Below are 26,391 nucleotides of genomic sequence, written 5' to 3'. Positions count from 1 at the left end.
GGCATTCATGAAAGCTTCATCATGTCCTTGGACTAAAACACTGTTGTAAAGAAACCAGGCCTCTGGGTATGGACAACCCAAGATGCAGCTGCGATGTGACAAAAGGTGAGAATGGCATGACCCTTGAGTGCCCTTGGAGGTAGTTCTGAAAGATGACTTTTACTTTGAGGAAGAAGCAGGACCTTAACAACAAGGAAAGCAACAAACTGGTACAGGAGCAGTAGGCCCATGTTCAAGGTTCCAAGGGCGGGCCAGCACCTGAGCCAGCAGTGAGGGCCACACTTGACTGCAGTAGAGGATGCTTCTCTAGGTGGCAGGGCAGGAAAGGGCTGGGTCGCCTCTAACAGGTCAGGAAGTATTTCTCTCCTGACAGCAAAGTCTCCCTTGGCCCCTTCATTCTCTTCCTCACTTAATATTCTCACTTAAATAATCTCCCAGCTTCTCACAGATCCTTCCATTAAACTTCTGAAAACCCACGGAAGAAATCAGAAACTATCCCAAATGCTGCGGGGTTTTTCTCATTGCTGGTTCCCAATTGCACCTACAGCCTTTTCACACTGAGACAGGTGGAATCCAGAGTCGCAGTCATAAAGGCACAAGAGTCATCAGACCTCATAGGCAGGAGTTCCCACCTGGGGTCGTAGGAATTCCTCCTCAATTTCTAATCACACTATTCAAGGTTAGCTGGTAGCTCACCGTCTTTTATCTCATCCTACTAGATGACTGAAGAAAAGCCAGGTCATCTTACTGCATTTCTAAGAGAAAGACAAGCATATATGCTGGGAGCTACACTAGTTCGCAAAACTTTCAGAAAAGTTCATAAAGTTGTCCAGGTCTCTTCATTTCAATGTCTCCTGAAAGCCAAAACTGGCAGCTGAGGACGCCAGACGCCTAGCAACGCTCCCACAGTATGACCCAACATCAGTCTTTCTGGTAAAACAAGCAAATGTTCAAGAGGAAAAAAAAAAAACCAGCCCATTTCTGATGATTTCCTTTACTCTTCTCCAAAGAGGCAAAAGACAGGCTGATGAGAATGGAAGTGTGTGTTTGGGGAACTGTCACTGCCTTTGCGGTTTGGACAACACCAAACTCTTCACTTGTGCCTTGTAGGCATTTTTGTCTCGCAGTCTCAAGTTGACACTCCGATGGGAAGAGAAATGTGAGCAGGTGCACCTATTAAATATGTAAAATCCACATCTTCTCTTCCCTCATAAGCTGCATTTCTAAGAAATGTGGGCAGTCACCTAATATGAGGATAGACAGGTAGGGGAAAAGATCTTACATGTGCTATTTCTTTTTTTTTTTTTTTTCTAAGCACACAAGAATGTATGAGGAGGGTCAGCACAACAGCTTTCTGCCAAAAAGAATGCAAACCAATTAAAAATTCAGTTTCTTTTCTTGCAGCTAATTCATCAGGTTTTGCTAATTAGCAGCTAATAGCTCTGTCCTGTAAGCTGGGGAGCAGAAGGAGGCATACCAGTGGTATGTTTTCAATCAAAGCATTTGCATGGAGGAATGAATCATATTTTCCATGAAGGATCACTGCTTGAGAGCAGTTGGGGGTAGAAGAAAAGTAGTCTTCACACAACCATAAAACTGCAAAAGAGACCTGAACTTTCAGAAAAGGAGGCATTTTTCTGGCCCCTTTAACAAAACCAGCAGGGGACTGTATGACGTGACTAGGGAATCAAGAAACTTTGTACAAAACTCCCTGCAGGAATAGGTAGAAAAGGAGACTCCTCACAGTCACACAGAAGACAAGGAAACACATGTTTTCTGTAAAAGGGAAGAGAATAAAAGTTAAGTGTTGGTCGGGGTACAGGAATGCTTGAACTATTATGTCACCTGCCTTTTTAAGTTTATAAAAGATTAAATGCATAGCAGTAAATGAAGGCAGGGGGTGATGGTAGTTTGAAATATCTGGTGACAGATGCAGCAAGAGCTTAAAGAAAAAGAACCAAACTGCTGAGAAATCTTTGTGTGGCAGATGGGGGGGTTCAAATCTGACCAGTAGGTGCTCAAGGCCCCAAAGCCAGCCCCTCCCAAATTCTAAAGTGCTGGTGATGCTGCAGCCAAGACATTGTGAACTCCACACCAGGTCTAAGCTGAGCAGCTTGAACGTCTGCTTCCCTTCCTTGATATACAGTCCTCCATAGCTACCCTCCATGAGAGAATACCACCCCTCCACCCCCTGTGAGGGTTTTATTCCAAACATATGTTGTGGGTGTTTGAAGTGCCCGCTATCCCTGGGTTTTCTTTTTTCTTTTTCTTTCTTTTTTTTTTTTTTAAATTTTTAATGTCAAACCCACAAAACCTAAAGTACTTTGAATTCTGCCTAAGCACAATTTGTGAAGATGCAACATTGCATACTCAAGTATAATAAAATCTTGTGTAATAAAAGTCTTACAGATGTCCCTCTAAAGGGAAAAAGAAATGATTTTCTCTTTTCCGGTCTTACAGGAAGCCTGCCCACATTTTAGAAATACAAAGTTAGTATATATAGAAGCACCAATTAGGCATCTTGGAAGGGCTACATTTTCCAACCACAGAGAAACGAAGGAATCGCTGTGAGTGCTCACACTGCCAGCAACACTGGGTGAGAGGAGTCTTCTCTCTCCAGCGGCTCCGCAGGGCTGGCAAACAGCTCAAGGCAAAGAGAAATGGTCTCTAAAGATTCTAAAGATGGTTCTGGACTTCAGGTCACCCAAGTGCAATGCCCTGGTGTTATGGACAGTGCCATGGAATAGAGATTAGTTTCGGCCACAAGGTAAACAAAGTGATCCAAGTGTTACGTCTCACTTTCAAATGCAGGTACTGTATCCCACGCGCTAAATCATTCTTTGGGAAAATTTATCACCTTCATCTCACACGAGTCATTGGCTTTGCCTGGATAATTAAATCCATGTGAGGTAGACAAATTTATGACATTTTATTACAAAGAATCTGAGAAACACTAGTGATTGTGAACATGAGGTAACACAAAAAGGTTCTAGGAAAAGTCATCTCCAACTCTGAAGTTTAACTTAGAGTACCTCCAAATTATTTCTTTCACATAAATAACACTGTGATTTCTGCATGCATCATTTCTAATTGTTCCATAAAATAGTTTCTGTTAATTAAATTAAAAATATGAAGCTTTCTCAAAATTCATTCAAAACTTTTTGCATACAGTCAATCCACTGCGGCTGAGAAACCATTATGCTTAGGTGACCTCAGCACAGAATCCTGTGTTCAGACCTTTCCAAAGGCTTACGGCTTACTCAATCCTTAATCACCACTCTGCATTTACAGAAGACACTGGTCTCACACAGCAGGCACCTGGGGGAACCAGAAAAAAAGCTCATCTTCACTGAACCAAACACAACTATACCACTCAGAAAAACAACTCAACTCAACTGGGACAGCTCACCCATCAGATGTTAAGGAGAAGGATGAAGAGAAGCAAAGCAGAAACATGGCCTTATTCATTTTGAAGCATTCATCATATGCTAAGCAATCTTAATGAATGCTTCTTTGCATTATTACACATAATTTTCACGGGGACATCAGGGAGCAGCAGACACCATCCCCTGTGATTGGAAAAGACAAACATGATTCTCTGAGGAATCAACACATTTGGTCACTGTCTCAGACAAATGTGACAAAGCTGGAACATGGGCCCAAATTCCAGGACTCCTGAGCCAATCCACGCAATCACTCCCAATCTATTTATGACCAATGTAGGAATGGTAAGTCAATCACATGTAGCATTTGGTTAAACCAACAGCTTACACAGTTTATATGTTATCACACAATCTTAACACTGATTCAAACAAAATGGAGAGAACATGTCAAGAATAACCACGGCCTCAAAACAGAAGACAAGAAAGAACCCAAATCCCAGCAGGAGCTCCCCAGTGTGTGGTATTAGTTCATCTTAACTGGAGGTCCTAGAAGTCAGTCACCATGGACCATGGAGAGAAGACAAGGGGTCGCAGGTGTGAGCACTCAGCCCCTCCAGTGACCAGCAGAATCCGTTACAATCAACCAGCCAAGAACAAGCGGCAAGCTGAATGACACACACAGAAATCTAACTGTCATGAGGCCCACGGCCATCAGTCAAAGAGAAGCGCTCCTCAGCTGTCCTAATTAAATACCTCACTAATGAGTGGGCATCTGGAAAACAAAACACAGATGAGTTGGGAAAAGTTTGTGTTCACATAGAAAGACAAAGTCATGCAGAGAGCTACAGCTAAGAATCTATACACAGTCACTCTTACAAAGTTAAGTGGACTACCAGGGGATCTCAGAGAACTTCAGAGAGTTTGTAGAAAAGGGACTTGGAAGATACATTTATTTAGCTATAAAAAATATTGTAACTCAAGCCTACTTCATAATATGCACTTCCCATGAAATTTTCAGAACCCACTACATGCATGGTTTTCAACATGTTTTCACCCAGATTTATATTTTAACTCAACTTTTCTGTTAAGTTTTTGAAGTACCTTTCTGTAAATATGGGCAGGACATATGTAGGAAGACCTCTCATTTTTCTGCCTGGAGAAAAAGAAACCCAGAAATACAATCACAACATAGAAAACGCGACATGGGCTCAGAGAAGAATCCTATCAACACTATTTTAAACTTCCATTTCTCAAGGGAAAGAAAAAAGTTAAAAGCAAAACAAAAAAGTTAAAAGCAACAACAAAAATGAGACCCTAACTGAGGGGAGGGAGTCACGCACCCAGTGCAGCTCCAACTCCATTCTGTATGAAAGGAAACAACTTCACAGCGCTATGGCCAGTAGACGCTCCTTCATGGGAACATGGAGCATCTGAAAAGGTTTCATAAAACCTCTCCTTCCCTGCCTCTGATCACTTTTTAAGAAATGCTTTCTCCACTTAAAAAATAACGTGTCTTCCGTTTTGTCCAACAATATAATCTGGTGGGGCGGGGGGGGGGGCGGAGGGAAGCAGTTGCTAAGACGGAGGTTGTGCGAGATCCTTTGATCTGATGAGTGAGCAAGCCAACTAATGAAGGGATGAAATTAGCTTTTATCCTGGGCACTTTCTTGAGCAAAAAAACATGCACTAATCAGCTGTCCTCGCTAATCAGTCATCTGGCTAATGACCTTTTGCCTTAAAACACTAAAATTTCTGAATGATGTGGAAACAGGGAAACACAAACCAGTCCCCCTCTTGGGGGGCTCTCAAAAGCATCTGGAGTTGGAGCCAGGAAGGTTAGATGGCATGCCTGTATCCTGGCAAGGTGCTAAATCTGTAATCAAGAGCTGCAAGCTTTGCCACCTCAATTTGAACTTTATCACTACCACAACCCATGTGGATTTTTTTTTACAAGAAACAGTCCAGAAATAAGCCCATTCCATGTATTTTTTTTTCCTTTATACTTTGGAGAACACTTTCATATACTTAGGTTCAGAGTTCTAGGTAATTTCTTCTACTTTGTTAGTGCTGCAAAAAAAGAACTTTCAAGGTTTTCTGGCATGATGGCTAAAAAGAAAAGTTGGGCATACAGAAAAATCTTCCACATTAAAGAACTTAGCACTGATTTGTTAAAAAGAGAGGCTTGTTTGAACAAACCACTAAACAAGGAACCAGCAAAAATCATTAAATCAAAAATCATTACAATGAGAACAGCTGCTATGAAGGCGGTTTAACACAGCTCCCTTTAGTGATTCCCCACCATCAACCCATCTTCCCCCCGCAGCCTCTACTTGGATGTAACAAATCTGGATTTAGTTCCCAAAAGAGATCCAAATGGCCTCAGCACAAATGAACCAGGTTTCCACAGGTCACCCAACAGAGGCTGAAGTTGCTTGGAGATGATAAAAAAAACAAACAAAAAAAAACCTGTCTCTACAAAGAATCGACAGGAAGGAGAAGAAAAGTGGAAAGAAGAAATCCAACATTCCCACATATTGTATAGGAGCAGATCACCTGACACTGCACACATAAACACACACACTCTCTCTCTCTCTTCCTGGGGCTCCAGGAACAAGCAAGCACATACTGGCGAGAAGCACTTACGGTAGTGAGGCTCCATGTAGCCGTTCCTGGGGTCCATGGCGAACACTGTGCCGCGGTAAGGCACCGAAGGTTCTGCCAGGTGTGGTAAGGATCCATGGACCTCCTTCTTGATCAGCGAGGCCCTCTCGTCACTAGATGTCGAAGGCTCCTCGCTGATTTTGCTGAGTCCCTGCACGGTCTGTGGCTGCATAGTGATTGCGTTTCTCCTCTCTCTGTGATAGGTCTGTCCAGGACTTTCATCCTCTAAAGAAAGAAGGAAAATGAAAGACTCCATAAGCCACTTGAAGGAGCAATTAAAAAACAGTCATCAATTAGGCCTCTCTCTCCATCCCTCCCATCAAGAGGCTTCTTTCTCCTTCACAGCTACTTGAAAGCTACACACCTGGGGTGAGATGGCTGCCAAGACAAAGCTGCCTATGAATGAAGGTTCAATATGCACAGAGAATGACAGCAAGAAGAGGAAGGGAGATGAGCCACATGGGCCAGCCCATGACCCTGGCCAGTCTATAGGTGAGTCTTCAAGCGAGGCTCCCCTTCCTGGGTGTGCCAATAGCCTACAGGTTCCACACTGGATGGAAAGTTCTGCCAGGCCCAGATGGTGACTGTTGAGCTTTCTGGGCTGAGACAGTGAGTCTGTGGAGTAAGGAGGAGTGCGGCTGCTTGCTGAGGACGTTCAGTGGCTCCAGGGACTGCCGGGCCTCTGCAGCTCCTAGGATGATGATCTATCAGAAACTTTTTGTGGCTTTATGTTTTTTTTTTTTTCCCCAAGTCAGATCTATAACTCACTGACAAATTTAGCAGAGGCACAAACAAAAGAGAATGCCCACCGGTGATGAGACAGCAGTGCCAACCATGAAAGCTTACAGTCTCTTGCCGAACAGTTCCTGTTCTGTCCCTACACAAACCTGGGAAGAGGAAAACGGAGAGACTGGAATACGGGGGCAAGAAAGGTGTTGGTAGTGTTGCTACCTATGCCTGATCTCAGGGGTTCACATGTCATTCCACACATGCAGGAAACAGCTTGATGAAATTCCACATATTGTTGGGATTCCAGTTCCCTAACAGTCCAGTTCCCTTTGATCGGGAAGCACTTTGCATCTATCCTCTGTAGTTCTCAGCAAACGTGACTGGATGGCTTTTCCACAATAGAGGATCAAAGAACCGATGCATAAAATTAAGCCAACTGGGTATCTGAACCCACAAGTGGGCTAATTCATCTGCTAGAATCCTGCACCCAGAGTGCTGATGGAGTCAAAGTTGCCCAGGTTCTGTTCGGCATCTAATTTAAAAACTCTCTCAATGCCGCTTATCTTAAAACAATATTTGTGTATAAATCATAATGGACAGATTTTTAAAATATATATTATCCCAATATACAAACTATCTTTGAAGTAGTCCACATAGCACACAAGCTAAGAGCGCCCAAAATTCAGAAAAAAAAAAAAGGCTCTTGTAGTTTCATAGTTCTTTGTTCAAATTAAGAAAAGCCATAAATACAGACAAGAGAAGAACTACAAGCTAAAATAACAGCAACTACTTTGTAGCGATGAAGGACTTGAACCACTTAATGTCAGTAGCAACGTTCCTCTTTCTGCCTCTGTGTAGGACTTGAAAAATGAGCAACATATTGTTTTAGCCTCACAAATGACTTGCAAGACAGAATAGACAATGAGGTATGTTTTGGTCTTTGCTGTGAATTTGCTGACTCCTACAATGGTAACTGTGAAATATTATTTTAGTATTGTTTTGTGCAGATCCTCACTCCAAACCTTAAAGAGTAAATTATGAGTTTAATCTATCAGGTAACAACAGAAAATAGTGATGCCGTCTCACATGTTCACATTCGTTTTTACAAAAGCAATGTGAACCATGCTTTTCGTAACTGTAAAACAAATTACCAAAAAACACTACCTTTTTATTTTCCCTTCTAACACGTATAGGTATTAGTCTACCTCTGGCTTCCTTTCGGAGTAAATCTGCAGGCTCTAGAATTAAGGGGTTTGCAGTTGTATAAAAACAGAAGGTGTCAAAGCACTAAAACTGACACGTTTTATAAATATTCCTGTAACCTATAAATCACCCAATTCATATTTTCCACTCATTTACTGTTATTTTATTACAAATTTTAACCTGAAGAGAACTTCTAGCACAGACCAGCAAATTCTGTAGAATGGGACTTTTACTTGAGGCCAGAGACCACTTGCTCAGTGGGGCCGGGTCATGTAAATAAGATTCTCTAAGAAAGATTAAAAACAAACAAACAAAAAACAGCTCTGTTCATCTGCTGCAGGTTTAAACCAGGATTTCCTGGTTTAACTTTATCTTCCTAGAAGAAATTAACTTTTCTTCTACTAAAATTGCATCCCTGTAATAAACTCAACTTGTTAAAAACTATGTCTTTCTAATGATCATTTGAATTCAACTTCAATAATAGAATAACTGGAATGGTCTGGCCAGAGTCCCTCCCACCCCCAGCCCCCATACCAGGGAGAAAGCAGCTGAGGCGGGAAATGAATGGAGGAGGAAATGAGTGGAAACACGGCTGTGCTTGTTAGCTGATTTTCTTAATGAGAGTATACCCAACACGTGTGAATACTACAGTTAAACCAACAAGTATGCAGGCTTCAAAAACTAATACAGAGAAAGTGATTCTCTTAGTAAAGCTAAATGCAGACATGAATTTTGTTTAGCATGGAAAATTTTCACCAGGCGATTCATTTTTGCCATAGTTGGGGCTATCACACTTTTGACCCAAGAGCCCTCCCCGCTACTGCAAATTCCAGCAGTTATTTCACGAAGTTTATCGACCATACAGGGTTGCTTTCGCCGGGCATTCAGATAGATGCAAGCTTGACAGTACACACACTCTAGAAGCCACATGGCTAGGGAGCCTGAGAGCGTTCCACATACAGCGAAAGGGAAACCTTCCAAGCAATATTCCTGCCTCCTCTTATAAATTCAGCAACCACTTCAGCAGGCCAAAAGACGAAAGCGGTCTCATCTCGTTCAGTGGAGCCGAGTTGTTCAATAAAGTTTGAGAGCCAGTGCAGACAAGCTACGCCAGGCCAAATTATTGACAGAAACATACTGTCCACCATGGCAACAAGCAGAAGTCGGCTGCAAAAATGTAAGCAAACATCCCACGGCTCCAAGAGCATTTGCCAATGTGCTTTAACAGCCAAACACAAGGCAACTCTTCCTGCTTCCCTAGGTTTAACAGCTGCAAGCTCTTGGGTCAAATCGAAACATGCAATTCACCAAAAACTCTCAGGGAAAAAAATACTCGAAATACCATCATCATAATCCCACTTCCTACTGCCTTCCTTCTGTATATTCATGTTGAAGTGGAAGTTCACAAATCCCTGCCATCCCCCCCCCCAACCCCCAACCTCCACAATGGAGAGTTGCCCCTAGCATCAAATTTTATAAACTCCCAGATTTTCCAGACTCACCCAGAAGCAACCAACACGGAGTTAGACACTCTGGGTGCCGGAAACTCAGAAAAAGTGAAAGTTGCAAACAGTGCTTAGGATGTTTACAATAAAGGGCTGGAGACAGCGATTACGGCATACAGAGTACAACTCTTGCACACTTGCTCATAAACTCCTGTGCCCCTTCTCTCTTTGTAACCAAAGGAGACAAGTTCGTTTTCGCCCAAGACTTGAAAAGTTGGAACAATTCTTCCAATACAAAGATAAAATTCGGCAAGTGTCACTAACTAGGGACACCTCCTGTCACCTAACAAAATCAGCTCATTAGGAGCTCAGGGAACACGTGTTCACCTTCCCCCAGCCTCACCTCCCAAACCTTCGGCGTAGATTCTTCAACTGTACCCTTAAATTCCATTTTAATGCCCTCCCCTCATGCCTCACCCAAGACCTGGAAAAAGCTAGTGTAAGAGAACAGACAATACTTACAACTCGGACCTCGGGCACTGGCTAGCTACTGTCTGCAAACTTCTCAGGGTGCGCTTTCTTCGCTAGCTGTACAGACCCTCTAGGAACATTCTCCGTGTCTCTCTCCCTCACCCAGGCAGTGCTGCTCCCATTAAAGGAATTAAAAGTGGTTGGAGCCATGCTAAATTTAACAAGCTCATTAGTATTCTTTGAGTGCTTCCGAGTGAACTCTCCCTATTCAAGGCACTCTCTCCAGCAGAAGGGTCAGGCGGCTAATCATTAAATCAAACTAATGTCACCCTATCACAATCAGCCCCAGAGAAGGAGGGTTTATTATTTCAGTTTATGCTAAATAAACGGTTTTACAAATGGTCCCCAAGCAAGGTCAACAGCAGCTTCAATTACAAGACAAACTTAACAAGAGTTGCTATAAACCAAGTACTCTGTATTGACCTAGGAGCAGGCTCAGCTCCACATATTGCCACTAGCGGGATTGTACAGGAATGCATATTGTAAAATAAAGGACGGGGTGAGCTTTTTTCTTCACCAGAATTTGCGACTGCACAGCGACTCCTCATTCACCTCTCTCCAACCAGCTAGCCGCTCAGCTCAATTCACCCCACACAAAGGCTAGAACCCAGACCTCAATGGACCGAGTGAAACATGTTCAAAACTAGGCTCTCTATTGTGACTGAATTTCTTAACATCTTTTCAAAAAGCGGAGAATGCCTTGAGGCTAAAGGAAGAAACAGGCTAATGGTGAATTGGGAATTCTGAGCAAATTTCAGAGCCCTTTCCTCCTAGCTTTTGAGGTTGAAAGCAAGCTCTTTCCTTTCAAGTTTCAAAGTCCTTTTTCCTCCCGCAGTGTCACAGAAGGATTTGAAAAGAAGGTAATTGTGCTCGCAGTCTCCCTGATCAGAGCTTACGTCCTATTTCTGGTATTTCGGAATACTTCTTGCAATAATAGTGCATATAGCTCAATCCCTTAACCGGCCTGCACTCCGCAATTGCTCATTAAATGAACAATTGCGGGTATAAAATGCCTTTTATGTTCGAGGTCTGGATATAAGATAAGCATTCTAGGACTCTAAATTTGGTTTACTAAGGAAACTCTCCATCATTAAATTACAAACTGAAGTCAGAATATCAGCTTTTCCCAGAAAAGTGGCACTCGGGCTGCAATGAGCCCAAGGGAAGGATGGATGGGGGTGGGGAGGATGCAAGAAAATGGGAAGGGAGGACATCCAGGTCTCCAGCAGGGTGGGATTCTCCCCAGAAAATAGTTTTTTTTTTCCTCCCCCCATCCCCATGATTCATATCGCAGTTTGTGAAGTTTCCTAATTTCTATAGTGAATGATAGGAAAGGCATTGTCCGTCAAATCAAAACACAGGACTGAGCTGTAGTAAACCTATGGATGACCACTTTGGCCACCTCCTACTTCCTTAAGACAAGAATCGTTTACTGCCATCACTTCTGTCATCTCACTGGATTCCAGCGACAGCCCAGTGATGATGGCCAGACAAGCCTGAGGGTCTTTGAAAAGTTCATGGAAGATGAGACTCACGGAACAAGTAGCCCTGGATTTCAAAATGCTTCCACACCGAAATAAAGTCCACTTCTGCCCAAACTTGTTGAAGTACCTTTGTATCATACCCAGTTTACAGACCTGAAATAGGCCTTGGGGTCCCAGGTAGCAGAGCGATACAAGGAAAACTCAAGCTGTCCTTTAGGGAATCTACCCCACAGCCCACTAACAGCTCAGACAAAAGATCTGTTCCTCAGAGGGCCTCTAAATTCACACCTGGACGTGCACCCCCCAGCTCCTGATCACTACCAATGCAAGGGAAAAGTGTCACTATATTTTGTTGCATAAAAATTTTTAAAGCTCAGATGTCAACATAATTCACTCCTGGGAAACATGCACTGAGACTCAAGGGATAATCTGTGGCAAACACATGGGGCCAACATGGAGGCTGGAGAGCAGGGAGACCCACTTCCACCCAGGATGAACACACCGGCCTTCCCCAGCACCGCACATGCTCCACTGCACTCTGGTGTCAGTCTGTGGACATCATGTGTCCCTGGAGTTTTAAATGCGCTTCCAGAAGTCTCTTGGGGCCCCACTCTCCTGCCTCGCCCAAGACCCAGAGCCTCATTTTGTGGTATCTTTCCCGGCAGTTGCCTGTCTGTGTTTGGAAAGAACATTGCTTCATTTTCCACTATCATGTGTTTGTTGCATCAAGTTGGCTTTTCTTGCTTTGGTTATTTAAAATTTTGGTGCTTTGGGAATCACAACCAATGGAATACAAATCCTTGCCTCCCTGTTTCAGAATTCTCCCTGTGATTTTTTAGCGCAGAGGTCAGAAATAAAAACAAAACAAATCTGTATTCATCAGCATTGTAGACTCAGGCTAAGAAGGGAAAATAAAGTCCCTGTGGTAAGAGGATATTTCCTTTTTCCACAAGGCTGCAGTTCTGCTAAGCCAGGAGGCACTCTCTAGAATGTCTAGAGCTTGGTTTCCAAAGAGTGTGAGCAAACAATGCCTTCCGTAAGAACGCGGCCAGTGCCCTTGGGGTCAGGCATTGCCCTTGTGCAGCTACACATACATCTCCCGCTGACAGTGACGGATGAAAGAGGGAGGGGCCCAGATGGATCAGGAGTGAGCACACCGCTTTGTGTGCAACCTTTAAAACACATGCAGTGCCCTGCTGGGGCCTGCAACCTGACAGAGTTGCTGTGGGATTGGAAACCTCGGAGAAATTCAGGTGACACCCTTCCATCACATACAATGGGGCAATTTTCCCCACTTTCATCCACCATGAGACCCCAGAGTGAGAGGAGAGTCAGAGATGCCCTCCAATAGAGTCATACGAATATCTTCATTGTTTTTATGTTTCTAGTGTTCCTTTTGGCCAAAGAACAAAAGCAGAGTGTAAAGGGACTAACGTGGCAATTCACTGCCAATCATTGGCTTCCAGGACCAGAAAGTTTGTGCTCAACCCAAGGCTAAGTTTTCAGCTTACTCCCCAACTCCTCAGCTTTCACAGCTCTACTTCCAAAGATGGTCCTGGGTCAGAAACAAGTGGGGAGAAAGAACAAGGTGAAAATTCTGCAACAGAATGCTTGGATGCAGCAAGGAGCCCTTTGGAAACTACAGGGAGAACAAGAAGTAGCTAACACAACCAGCTTGCCAGGCATGCCCCGTAGCCTGCAGGGCTACCATTCATTTTGCCAGGACTCCTAAATCCTCACAAAAAGGAAGTAGGTGACAACCTGAACCCAACCCTGGGAGGATGCTCCTGAATGTCAATGACATGGACAGCAAAGATCACTGCAAACTAGTGGAACATGACCTTGAACACACATCGAAGTTCCAGCACAGACCCAACAAGACTAGCCAACGTTCAGAGTCCTTGACAGAAAACACCAGCCAAACTAGGCATACATCCAGGAAGAGGAAAACACATACAAACCGTACCATGGGGGTCCCTGGGGGGTTTGCCTTTAAAATGGAGGAGGAGATCTTCCTTATTTCCCTGAGCCTGGGAAGGCCTTTCCATGAATTAAAAATTCTAAAATGTCATGAAGCTTCTATTAGCCTGCTATTAGTTGTTAGTCACTGTTCACACAGAGTGAGTTAATTAGTGACATCAAAGGCGGTACAATAAATTCCCAGGAGGGTCAACATTTTCCCCTTCTGCTTAATAGTGCATTTATGCCTATCTGTGAATAACAGTCTCATGAACATTTAGGTGTTAAGAGGTTTTTTTTTTTTTTTTAAAGAAATCAGGTCCGGTCTTTTATAAGCAAAGAGTGCAGAGTCTCTTTCTTAACCTCACACATGCAGACCTGAGTAGTTAAAGATTCTACAGTGAGATTTCCAGCCAAGAGCTGAAAACAAACAATGAAATGCCTGTTTATAAGGCCAGGGAGGCCAGGTTGCCATTGCCTGGCCACATCCTCCAATGGGAACAACCCCATCACAGTGGAGCTCCTGTCCGCTTCATGTGGATGGAGGGTTATTTGTTATTCAAATAACTTGTTTAGTTATTTAAAAGGTGGGGAGGCAGACAGAGAAACAGAGGCAGAAACACACACACACACACACACACACACACACACGCACACACACGTTGGTTCACTCCTTTAGTGTCTGGAACAATCAAGGTTAATCCATGGCAGGCTCCAAAATTGTACCCAAGATTGACAGATACCCAACCACTGATGCATCACCCGCTTCTTCCCAGGGTACATGCTACAAGCAATCTGGAATCAGGAACAGAGCCAGGAACTCTAGTACGGTAGGACCTAGGTACTCTGATGAAGGACGGACATGCCCCAAGTGACACCTAGACCACTACACCTGCTTTCCTGTCTTTGAAGGCAGAAAGCCATAACTTGGCAAGTAGCAGTTTCTTCCTGCAACACTATTAAACGGTAGCTCCTAGGTTCCCACCACTCCCTCATCCACAGCGAAGTCCCAGTTCCAAATCTTGCTACCATTTCTTTTTTATTTGCAGAAGTGAGTACCAACTTAACTGGTTTCATCTGGAAAACTTTGGGCTACATGTTTGTATTTTTAGAAGATAATATAAAGAGGAGACCGGAGTATATGGTAGTTATCCATGTTTAATAAAATTTGACTGATCATGCTTATTATGCTGCACAAACCAGATCCTCCAGGAGAGAAAATTCTACTTTCAAGGTAACATAAGCTGTAGGCCACCTTCACAAGGTAGCAAATGGAACACAGCAGCCATAGATGCTGGGTCAGCTTGTTTGCCTGTGACAGACACCATCTCAAGCAAGGACCCACAGAAATTGTGTGTTATGAAATGAGCACCTGAGAACCACAAATGGAAATACCACAATTTGTTTTTTCAGTTTTACTATAGTTAAGGCATGATTTTGCTTAGGGAGTCAGCTTCCAGTTGCTTACACTCATAAAAGTCTGTAACTTTGGAAAACTGGCAAATGATGGCTTAGACACTGTCATGAGGGAAGAAGAGTCACAAAACATAAGTTCTCCCAGGGCACAACCTCATGGTCACAGGCAAGGCAGGATGCCTGGCAGCCCAACGATTTTTGCCTCCTCAGACAAGGGCAAGATCAGGGCAGCAGCTACACCAACCCTTCCTCCAGGCCCCCAGAGAGAGTGGGAAGCAGGACATGGGCATCTCCTCCTTTCCTGTTACCTGTTTGCTTCTCAGGAAAGTTGAGGGGAAAGCGGCAAGTGCACGCCCAAAAAGATACATATTCTTACCTAGGAGCACTGATAAAAATGAAGACCAAGTTTATCCACATTTTCACAATACAAATAATTTTAGTTCATTCCTTCTTCCCATTCTTTTTTCAAGTCTTCCCACAAAAACCTGTTACAGCAAAGTCTGCATCAGACATGTTTGGCATCTTGCAGTATCCATGACAGCTCAATCCCAAGCAAAATTATTTTCTGGTATTTGTCTCCACCCTTCCTCCATATCCTTCCTGCCTCAACTTACCTTTCTACAATGTCTCTGAATAGCTGCGCTGTGGAACATTTTACGTTGTCATTTGAGCAATCATGTTGCAGGCTTAGATGCAAGAAGTAGGTTGAGAATGTGGCTTGTATTTAACTTCACAACGGCTCTACCTGTTAAAGCCACATGTAGCTGATTGAAAAGGACATATGTCTAATAATAAGGAAGCATATGGTTTATATAGAAAGGGGGAGGTGGGAACATGTACTTGGAATCAACTTTGTTTGGATTATTTACCAACAAACTGAACAGCACTTCACGTTGCCCAGAAATAAGGGCCCCTCCCAAAGGCTGGGAAAGAATTTTGAATGAGTCACTGAAGCCAGAGTCATGCTACATGTATGTTCTCCCTCCATGTCTGGAGATGATGATCAAATTACAGCAAATTTAAGGAGCTTTCTCTTAATCAAGAACAAAACCAGACTGCTTCTTAAAATGCACTGTTAGGAATTGTGACTGTTCCTGAATGTGCCAGATATGTTTCCATCTATGCAATATTAAAACTAACAAGCATTTTTTTCAATTTCTTTTAATGATGGGGTATGCAATAAAAAATACAGCAGTGCTTCATTTACTCAAAGGAACTGGAACAAGAAGGACCAAAATAAATAAATAATAAACTTGCATGGGCCACTTACCAAAAATAAAATCATCTCATTCAACCTTTTACAGGAGGCACATGCAGCATTTTGAAGGCAAAAATTCTCATAACACAAACCTCCACTTAAAAATCATTGCCAAGGGCTGGAACCAGGGCAGGATGTTATTTCTTTTTCCAATTTCTTTTTTAATGTTTGGGTATTAATGACATCAGCTTCCATGTAGCATAATAAGGCAGTATGGTGTAATAAAAGCAGTTGGAAAAACTTAGTCCCCAGACTTAGTTTCTGGCACTTAATGGGTGCATTACCCAGGGTACATTAAGATCAGATGGTCAGCTGCCTCTTCTATAAAAGGCAGATCATAAAACTTTCTCCCTTTACCTCACTGGGTTTACTGGAGCTTGACAGAAGAGCATGTGAAACAGACCTGGTTCCTAGGTTCATACTATGACTAAGCTCACATTGTGTCAGGACAATGCCAAATAGGCAGGGAAGTTAGAAGTATGGCTGGTCAGGGTTGGGAGACCATCTGGTGCCCCTGCTAAAAGGGTCTACCTTTAGGCGTCGAGATTCTCTGTGCTGCTGCTGCCCTTTTTCAAGAACCAGATATCGCCACTCCACTACAACAATTTCTCACACATGTTACTCTAAGGTAACACGTCAGTACTCATCTTTAGCAGGCAAGACGGAGTCCCTATCTCATCCCAGAAGACAGTCCAATTGAATGATTTGTAATCACAGCTACTCCTTTGTTTCACTCAGTTCTCTGATGTTACTCTCTTGAGTAACACCAAAATTCACACTGATATAGACTGAGATCTTCCATCTGCTTGCCACCCCCCAAACGCCCACAATATCCAGCACTGGGCCTGACTGAAGTCATGAACCTAGAACTCAATCCAGGTGCCCTATGTGGGTAGCAAGGAATCCTTGAAGCATCGCTTGCTGCCTCCTGGAGTACACAGCAGCAGGAACCCGGACTGCAAGCAGAGGAGCTGGGACAGGACCAGGCACTCCAAGCATCCCAAGGGATAACTCAGCTGCAAAACCCAATGTCCATTCCAAGTTTTACATTTTTAATGGCTGAAAAAAAAACTCAAAAGAATAGTACTCCGTGCACACAAAAATTCAATGAAATTTCAGTTTTCACTCTCGCTAAATAAAATTGTATTGGAACACAGCCGGCTCGTTCGTGTTCATTCTGTCTACAGCTGCTTTGCATTCAGTGGTAAAAGACACAGAACGGCCAGGACAATTCTGAAGACATTCAGCAGCTGGGCTTCTGCAGAGTGCGTTGTCACCTCACCTGCCCGTCTCTGGAAATGCTAAGCACAAAGCACACTTCTCGGTAAACTATTAAACATGTTCCAAAATAGTTTTAAAAAAGCAATGATCAATTAAAAAGTGCTTAGTGTTCATGCTTCCAAATTTAAAAATATTAATCAGATGGGCGATAATCATTCCCTACTTCACATGTGAAGGAACTAAGCTGAGGGAAATTAAGTGCATCAAGTCAAGGATCAAACCTGTTGCCCGTCATTTCAAACCTCGCGTTCATATCACCTAGGGTGACATGCACTTTTTGTTTTTTAAATATTTATTTATTTTTCTTTGACAGATTTACAGGGAGAAACAGACAGAAAGAGAGAGGAGAGAGATATTCTACCTGATGATTCACTCCCCAAATATTCCTAAGGGGTAGACCTGAGCCATCCAGAAGCCATGGGCCAGGAGCCTGCTCCAGGTCTCCCACATGGCTGGAGGGGCCCAAGGACTTGGGAAATTCTCTGCTGTTATCCCAGTCCATAATCAGGGGGCTACAGAGGACAGAAGAGCAGACAAGACTAGAATCGGTTGCTTACGGGATACTGGTGTTGCAGGTGGAGGATTAGCCTGTTGAGCCACTGTGCTGTCTCACAGCATGGACTTCTGATATCAGGAGTCTCTATCTATGAGTAATGTTTCTGAGACTTTCCATCTCACCAAACAGGGGATCTTCTGACCAGATGCACAGGCCAAGCGTGTGCACCTGCATCCTGTGTGCAGTGCCGACTGAGTCAAGTCAAGGAGTCAGACCTTCTCCGCACTCAATTCACAGAAAACACAGAACGCCAAGGGCTGATGTCCCAGGAGAAAACCTCACTCTCCAAGGAGTGAAAACAAAACAGCTGCTGTCCTAGAGGCTCTCCTGACTGATCTGTCTAGGGGTGGAGTGATTAGAGCCAGGAAGCAGAGCACACGGGTTTAGCACAAAACAGAGCACAAAGGGTGAGTACCACAGCAGCAAAGGGCTCTTCTGCTGGTGCTGAGTGTGATGCTCAGACTGGGCGGCCCCTCAAGGAGGAGATCTCAAGGAGAGCAGACATGGAGATGTCTCCAAGCTTGCAGGGCAACTGGCCAATCACAACCTAATCTCTCAGGGACACATCCAACTCACCCATGGAATCAACACTTCCTTTGCTACCCCAAAACACTAGCTTGAGCTGAGCACATCTGTATTTTGTGCATTTCACTTTAGTTCTTAATTCACATCCTGTTGACATAAAAGTAAACTCATGTTTCTTGGCATAAAAGATTTAAATTTAGACAAATAACAGGCAAGCTTCATACCATGCTGCTGCCAAATCATTCAAATACAAATCCTTCTATCCTAATCCCACGGTCTGGTCCTGTTCCATGGAAGATCTCAATAAGAGGTGGAAAAGGTAACCAACAACCAAAAAAAGACATCATCCAAAAGATTTTGTGTGTGCTTGACAACTTCAGTAATTCTTATGGGTTGTTCCAGCCTACTCTGTGATTTACAGAAGGAAAAGGAATGCTGGTATGGTCAGCTTGCATATGTGAAAAGCCCTGCCCTTTAAGACAAACACACACAGCCCATTCTGCACAATATTAGGAACCCTCATATCTTCAACCTCTGCATGGACAAGGGTCAGCTGCCTCCATGGACTCTGGAATAGCCCTGCCTTCCAAAGCTCTGCTGCCTAAGACTCATTTTGCTTTCCTGTTCATGACTTTTTGGCCCCAAAGAACTGGACTGAATTGATCCAAGGGAAGGAGGACATACTTTTTTGTATTTTCAAACCAATCCTCAAATCTCTACCACAGACCTGTGCTCTCCTGTCAAGTAACAATGCTATTAATACATTGTAGATCTTCTATCCCAACACTGATTCTTTGCAGTACCTATCTCTTTCTGTAGTATTCAAGCCACAGTCTTCTTTGCCACAGGCCTCATACTAGGAATAAAACCAAGACAGTCATTTATCTCCATGCACCTGCCTCTCCTTTCATTCTGCTCCTCCTCTGCCACACATTAAAGAGTGCTCTTCCATCTCGCCTCTGTCACACCTCTTCGAACAACTTCAAAGAAAGCTCCTCCCCATCACCAGCCCACCTCTGCCCTGTAGCTACCCCTACCTGTCTCTGATTTGCCTTTTCTCTGACTGCAGTTGTCTTTGTCTTTCCTATCGTTAGACCCAATGTTGTCTCCAACCAATACAACCCTTCTTCTTTGTACATCAGGACCTCTGAGCAAATAAATCATGGGTCTGGCCACCCCGTGTCTCTTTTCCTTAACCTTGTGTTGCTTGAACTTGGCCTTTGCTGTTTTGCATAAGGATCCCAAGTGTTGTTTTTGGGGCAAATCACCCACTCTGTTCAAGTAATCTTTTGCTTGCCTATCTTGTCTTGTTATTTGAATTTGAGTGTCTTTAAAATGTTAAATTGCAAATCATTCTAAATTACTGTATGGTTTTAATGGTTCTAGCTGGGTAGAATGGAAATTCACTGCTGGGAAAAAATACTAAACTATCAGTTTGCAAAAAAAAACAAGTTCCATTTTGTTTGCATAAACAGAAAAATAAGCACTAAAAATGTTCTAAACATACTCCTGCAGCTATTTAGAAAGCTGTGTTTCAATTCATTAAGAATCTCATAAAAAGGTTTTGTTTTTTGTGTAATTAGATATCTCATTCTAGAAGCTTTCTTATTTTTGCTGAAGAAAATAGTTAAAGTAATGTGCCAAACTATTGGGATTTCATAGAGGCTGGAAGATGTTAACAACTCTTAGAGAATCTCTCTTCGAAATACACATTTCTCAAGCCCAAATATGAAGCTGCTTTTCCACATGGATATTTAAAAATGAGAAAACACAAATAATAGATTAGTTCAGTGTTAACAGTGAGGTCATGAAGATACACATGTATCACAGGATTTATTCTGTTATTAAAAATAGTGCATTTGGGGGACTTGCACCATGTGGAAGGCCTGTCTCACTGAAAAGCAGTTGCTGGTGATAGCAAGTAATGAACTCCTGTTGTGTCCTGCTGAGTCATCACAGAAAGCAAGCCCCCAAAGCTCCTTACAAGTCACTTCTATAAAGTGGGCATACTAACATTCTGAGGAATTCAACAGAAAATATGATCTTGCAAAAAAAAAAAAAAGGTCCTAACCAAAGAAGAGAAATCCCAAGCATTGGAAATACACACTTGGAAAATTAACAAACAACCAACAACAACAAAAACTCACCTATAAATATGTCTCACCTATAAGAGTGCAAGGATTTCAAGTATTTGGATCATAGCAAATATATGTTTAAACTTCATTGTACATGAACTTGTTGAAGTACCACCATGCTCTATTATAATTTTGAGAGAGTAAAGTGAATCCTGTATGGAAACTGAAGCAATGTGGGATGTAATGGCGGTCCTCTCGTTTTTAAATCTTCTAGAAGGAGGCATCCTTTCTCTTCACAATGGTGCCAGGAAGCCCAGCTGCCTTCAAGACCATCTCAAGTAGCTGAGCCTAACTTGGGTTCTGAGGGCAAGGAATCATATTCAGCCTCCTTCTCCCCTTCTGAACTGCCCAACTTCTCACTCCACAGGTAGCATAGCATCTCACAGTGTCATACAATAAGCTGCTTACTTGTCTCCCTTGGGAGAACAAACTACCTGAAGGCAGGTGATGAGTCTTGAGAGCAATGGTATTTGTCTTACACCTGGCATCCTGGTCCTAGAGGATTATTCTACAGATGAATAAATTACTGAATGGATAAAGCAGGGTGAGGGATGGTGGCAAGGAGGGCTTCCCGCATCTGACACTGACATGGTGCTTACCTTCCTTCAGGCTACCAATAGCAGCAATAAGCTTTTTTTTGTGATCAGGACTGGATCCTTGAGGAGAGGACCCTGGAGTGACCACACGGGCCCTGGCATGACCACGTGGGTGCTGGCATGTACCTCCAGACAGGGGAGGAGCAACAAACCAGGGAGAATGGGACAGAAGTCTTTAAAGGCTGCATTTTGTCAAGGTTTGGTTCTCAGCTCTTATGGTCCTGTTAACTGTTGCCAGATTACCATTTAAGACTATCGGGTTGTTATTTATCAACTTACAGGCAGTGTATTTTAATGGCAGAGAAAATGTTCAAAGGACCTTAAAAGCCAGGAAAATGAAAATAAACAAACGGATAAGGGGCAAGAAAAATGAACATGAACTACTATATTGCAGACTTCCTTTCTTCTGCCATTAATTTTTCATCTGTTCAATACTCAAGGGAGTTGCTATGGAAATTAATATTTAGCCCATGTAGATGAGGAAAGTACAAAGTGATTCATCGTTTGCAGAGATGTCCATAAAATTGGAAATGCACCAGCAAGTATTTGGCTTTCCTGGAGTCGCTGAATTGTCAGTTTAGACATGTTTGTAAAGTATTGATAACTTCTAAATAGAAGTACACACACCCTTGAAGTTTTGAATAAAAATGTAAAAATTTAGCTTTTCCCCTACATATAAGAAAAAGAGAGGGAGCGAAATTGAGGCAATCCTGAAAATTCTTGAGAAAGGTAGGGCATTTTTTTTTAGCACATGCATTTTTTTAACTATCAGCCTTTCATCTTAGCGCTGGTGAGGACTGCATTTGCCACAGGCTGATAAGTGTGTATGGCAGAACTTCAAAAATCATGCCAGCCAAAAAATCTAGAGAGCGAGGGAAAACACACACACAGAGAGACACACACAAACACACAAGGCTAGTAAAAGGCAGCTATAAATTTCTTTTAATGCCTTTTATTTGTCTACCGAAAGATCACACAGCTACGTGATCCAGATTTGGTACAACCCCTCAACATCAACTCATGCATGCACATGGTCTAAATCCAATTTCTTTCCCAAAAGATATGTTTCTCATTAACCCAGTCAACCAAAGGTTGCTTATGAGACCAGTAAGTCAATAATGTCCTTCCTTTTAAGACAACTTGAGCCTTCAATTTATTGGGGTGAATCAAGAAAAACTGATAAGGAAAATGATAGGTCCTAAGATGTAATTCTTCATTTATAAATGATAGTGCAACCTGAAGCCAGCAGTCATTATCTACAATTTAGATCAGAACTCAGTACTGTTAACAGAACTTCATTACTCTCCCTCAGTAGTAGCAATGCCAAGGGAAGGCAACACAGAAACACTGGGCATTGCAGATCTGTGCTTTTCTTTCCTGTGCTCAAGAGCTGTCAATGAAGAAGACAGAAGAAGGGGATCAGCACATGAAGTTTGTTAAAATGTCAGCTCTGTGCTTGACTCCAAAGATAAGCGCTAGAATATCCACAGCATCACCTTCTGTAACTCAAACTAGGAGACTACCAAGTACCTGGCCACAGCCAGATGCATCCAAACGGTGGTACATTTGTACCAAGAAATACTATACAGCAAGGAGAATGGAAGTCTAGACCCACTCAGCATGTGGCTGCCTCTTGAAAACTTAGCACAGATGAATGCAGACGCAACCAGACCCCCAAAACAGAACAAGTGCAAAAGCAGCCTCAACACACTCATGCTACTAGGAGTTGGGAGGCTACAAGGCACAAGATGGTCTGATCTGTGCCTTCTTTTTATTTCCAGTTTTACAATTTATGTCTGATTTATGTGAAATCATGTGATTATGTCATCAGAAACACATACATTTCTCTACAGGTGTATTTCCTTCAGTAAAAAGGAGTAACTGCCAATTTTAAAGATTTCCAGACAGTTCCTACATATTTACTTTGTCTCTCAAGTGTCCATTCAAAATGGCTGTTATCATTCATAAAATAGGAAGCTTATGGCTAAGGACTTTCACAGCCTATCACAAACATACTCACACAGGCGCCACACTCAGCAAGCTGTGACTCCTATAAACAGAAACCTCTAAATGAGGGAACACAAGCAGCCAGTTCAGGGACAGAGGAACTCCAATCACAAAAGGAAATGTGAAAACTAGTTTTATATCTTCGTATTATAAATAACAGTCATCCTATTGTATCTTGCCTTGCTTTCAAAGTAGGCAGCGCTCATAAAGGCAAAGGAAGAGAACACACATGATGACTAACAGGGTAATCCTGGCAGGTGCCATGCACTTGCATGTCTTTGTATCAGTTGGAGATGTGGTACACGGATGTTAAACGTATAGAAGCAGGTAACCCAACACTGCTTGCTGAGTCCTTGCACAAAAGAGTCATTTCATTTAGGTTATAGGCAAAGGATTGATACCATAACGTTCCTGAAACATTACCTGTTATAAAAGGCAGTGAAACTTCTAAATGACCAACAAAAGATTAATAACATCCACACAGCAGGGAAAAGAAAAGCAAATGCAAAATAAACATTACGGGAAGCACATACCAAACGTATTATTGGTGCTCTTAATTACATTTGCTGCTGCATCTTCTAATATTTCACCAAAATTAAAACATAAAGAATTCTCAATTTAGGGATAAATGTTTTTTCAGAGCTCTTTCAAGCTTAGCTATCATATTTCTTGTAGAGAAATGACTGACTTTTCAAGAAAGCACTCAGGCTTTTTGAAATACGAGTTAATGGCAACTAACCGAGATGCCAGCACTCTTACCACAATTGCCACAATTTGCTTGAGAATTTTTTTTTCTTCCAAAGTCCCCTGTGGGGGTGGAAGGAGGTCTTAGGCTGTCTGGGCGCTCATCATGCCCAGTTTAACCCCAACTCCCCAGACAAAATATAACCCGTAAGGATTGCACTGTGGCTTCTCCCTGCAGCCAGGGCCAGCTGACTCAATCAACAGCTATTTATTAATCACTCTGGGAACAATTACAGGGCTTTATAACAATTGAGCAATGTCAGCCACTGCACATTCACACCTCTTTGCAGTTCTTCAGACCCTCGGAAGCTCAGGACACTCTATCCTCAGATCACTCCATCCTGCTTCTCATGCTAACTTCTAGTAAGTATCAGATTCAAGCATAACCTCTGGGCTGTTCTCCTGATGCTTGGGACCCTGCACTCCCTATTGGAGAGCCTGATTCTCCTCCCAGTAGTTGCATTTTCAAACTAGCCTCCTGTTTGCATACCTCCCAGGGGAGGTACCTGGTGAAGGCTCAAGTACTTGGGAATCTGCCGCCGATGTGGGAAGACCTGGATGGTGTTCTGGGCTGCTGGCTTTGGCCTGGCCCAGCCCCTGGTTCTTGAGGGCTTTTGCAGAGTGAAACATTAGATGGCAGAGCTCTCTGTCTCTGTCTCTCCCTCTTCCCTAACCCTGGCTCTTCCTCTCAAATAAATAAAAACCAATCTATCAAAAGCTGCCTTGATTGCTAAAATTTCTTGTTTAAAAGTCTTAAATAGTGTTAACAGCTTTGACTAAACAGACATTCTTCCTTCTGTAAGAAATATTTTCTGGAGTGAAAACTAATATTATTTTAAAAAGAAAGAAAATATTTTTGGAATCAAAACCTTAAGATTTTAAGAAACCTTTGTGGGGATGTCATGGTGGCTCAACAGGCTAATCCTTCACCTGTAAGCACCAACATCACATATGGGTGCAGGTTTGTGTCTCAGCTGCTCCAATTCTGGTCCAACTCTGTTTCTGATCCTTGCAACCCAGCACCCAAGTGGGATGTACGGAAGAAGCTACTGGCTCCTGGCTTCGGATCAGCTCAGCTCCAGCTGTTGCAATTATTTGGGGAATGAACTAGTAAATGAAAGGTCTTTCTGTCTCTCTTTCTCTGTAAAACTGCCTTTCCATTAAAAATTAATAAATCTTTTTTTATAAGAAGCTTTTCTATGACAAGAATTGAACACAAAGAAGGATGGAGAAGGATGGGGTGAAATTTTTTTTAAAAAGCACCAATTCCAATGTCATTATGTTTAAGAAATGTGAATCTATATATGTAGAAAAAAAGACTAGAAGCAAGTATACTAAAACTTTCACAATTTTCATCCATATGTGATAGTAGAACAAAGATGATTTTTGTTTTCTTTTGTGGCTTTTCAATTTTTTTTTCAAGTTCCTATCTTGAGAAGCTCTTTTCTTACTAGAAAAGCATAATCAAACACTACAGGACACAGAAGATACGAAGCAAAGTGATATGTGGGGTTCCAGGGTCCTGGAGTTCGGGCTGCTCAGAACTCATGCTTACAATGTCCAAGGTTTTTTGGCTAGGACAGGTCAGAAGCCAGGCATCCAAAGCCGCTGGGAATCCCCTGGCACTGTTGAAAACTGGGTTATCCAACTTGGAGGCTGCAGACACAGGGAGAATAAGAGGATCCAAGACTGACACAGTCTGTTTCTATTTATTTTCCTATGGCATCTAACAGTGGTCACTTGATCCACCCACACTGATTCTGTCCCCAGAACTATACATCTGTGCCCCCTCCCTGCCTCTAAGAATAAATGAAAGGAACAGCTCCAAAGGCTGAAAGGAGGGTAACAGCTCTCACATCCATGCAACTCCAGGTCAGAGACACATCGTTGCCACTAGGGCCCCACTAGGAGATTTAAACAGAAACAGAAGGTTCTGCAGGTCCAACTCTTGGTAGAGGAGTGGAGAATAATCATAGTAGCCCAGTGGGGCAGGTCCAGAGACGTATAGAGAGACAGCAAGAGAGCCAGAGGGGGCTCTTATTTAGTGACCAACTCCTCCAAGTGCTCGATGCTGACAGAGCCTGGCCGGGCTGAAAACCAGAAGCTGAGAACTCAACACAGGGCTCACATATGCATGGCAGGAACCCAATGACTTGAGACATCAGCCTCCCAGGGTCTGTAGCAGCAGGAACCAGAGGCAGGAATCCAACGATGGGGCCGCAATGCAGGACACAGCTATCTCAGCCAGAGACTACATTGCCAGACCCACACCCACTTGCTGTGTGTGTGTTCTGCACACCTTTGGGTGCCTTCTCCCTGCAGCTCATTCCCAGAGCTCTAAGGCCAGTTTCTGCAGTAGTGGGATGTACAGAGCAGAAACACCTCCACCCTCCTGGACAATCCTTGGTCCTGAGTCTCCAAAATGTTTGCTTGGGAGTAGAGGAAGCCTGTTCAGAGGTGGAGCTAAGATCTTTCTGT

General features: G+C 42.9%; 1 protein-coding gene across 1 annotated transcript in view; it reads right to left on the bottom strand.

The window, feature by feature from the left end:
- Positions 1 to 26,391, bottom strand: part of GLI3 (GLI family zinc finger 3) — a 223,533-nt gene that overhangs the window by 153,227 nt on the left and 43,915 nt on the right. Inside the window, exon 2 of the mRNA XM_040964715.1 lies at positions 6,027 to 6,269. Coding sequence (XP_040820649.1) covers positions 6,027 to 6,269 — 243 coding nt within the window. The remainder of the gene's footprint in view (positions 1 to 6,026; positions 6,270 to 26,391) is intronic.

This window comes from Ochotona curzoniae, unplaced genomic scaffold, assembly GCF_017591425.1.
Source record: "Ochotona curzoniae isolate NIBS_2020 unplaced genomic scaffold, NIBS_Ocur_1.0 scaffold_3835, whole genome shotgun sequence".
Lineage (NCBI taxonomy): Eukaryota > Metazoa > Chordata > Mammalia > Lagomorpha > Ochotonidae > Ochotona > Ochotona curzoniae.
This window is presented reverse-complemented; position numbering and strand designations above follow the sequence as displayed.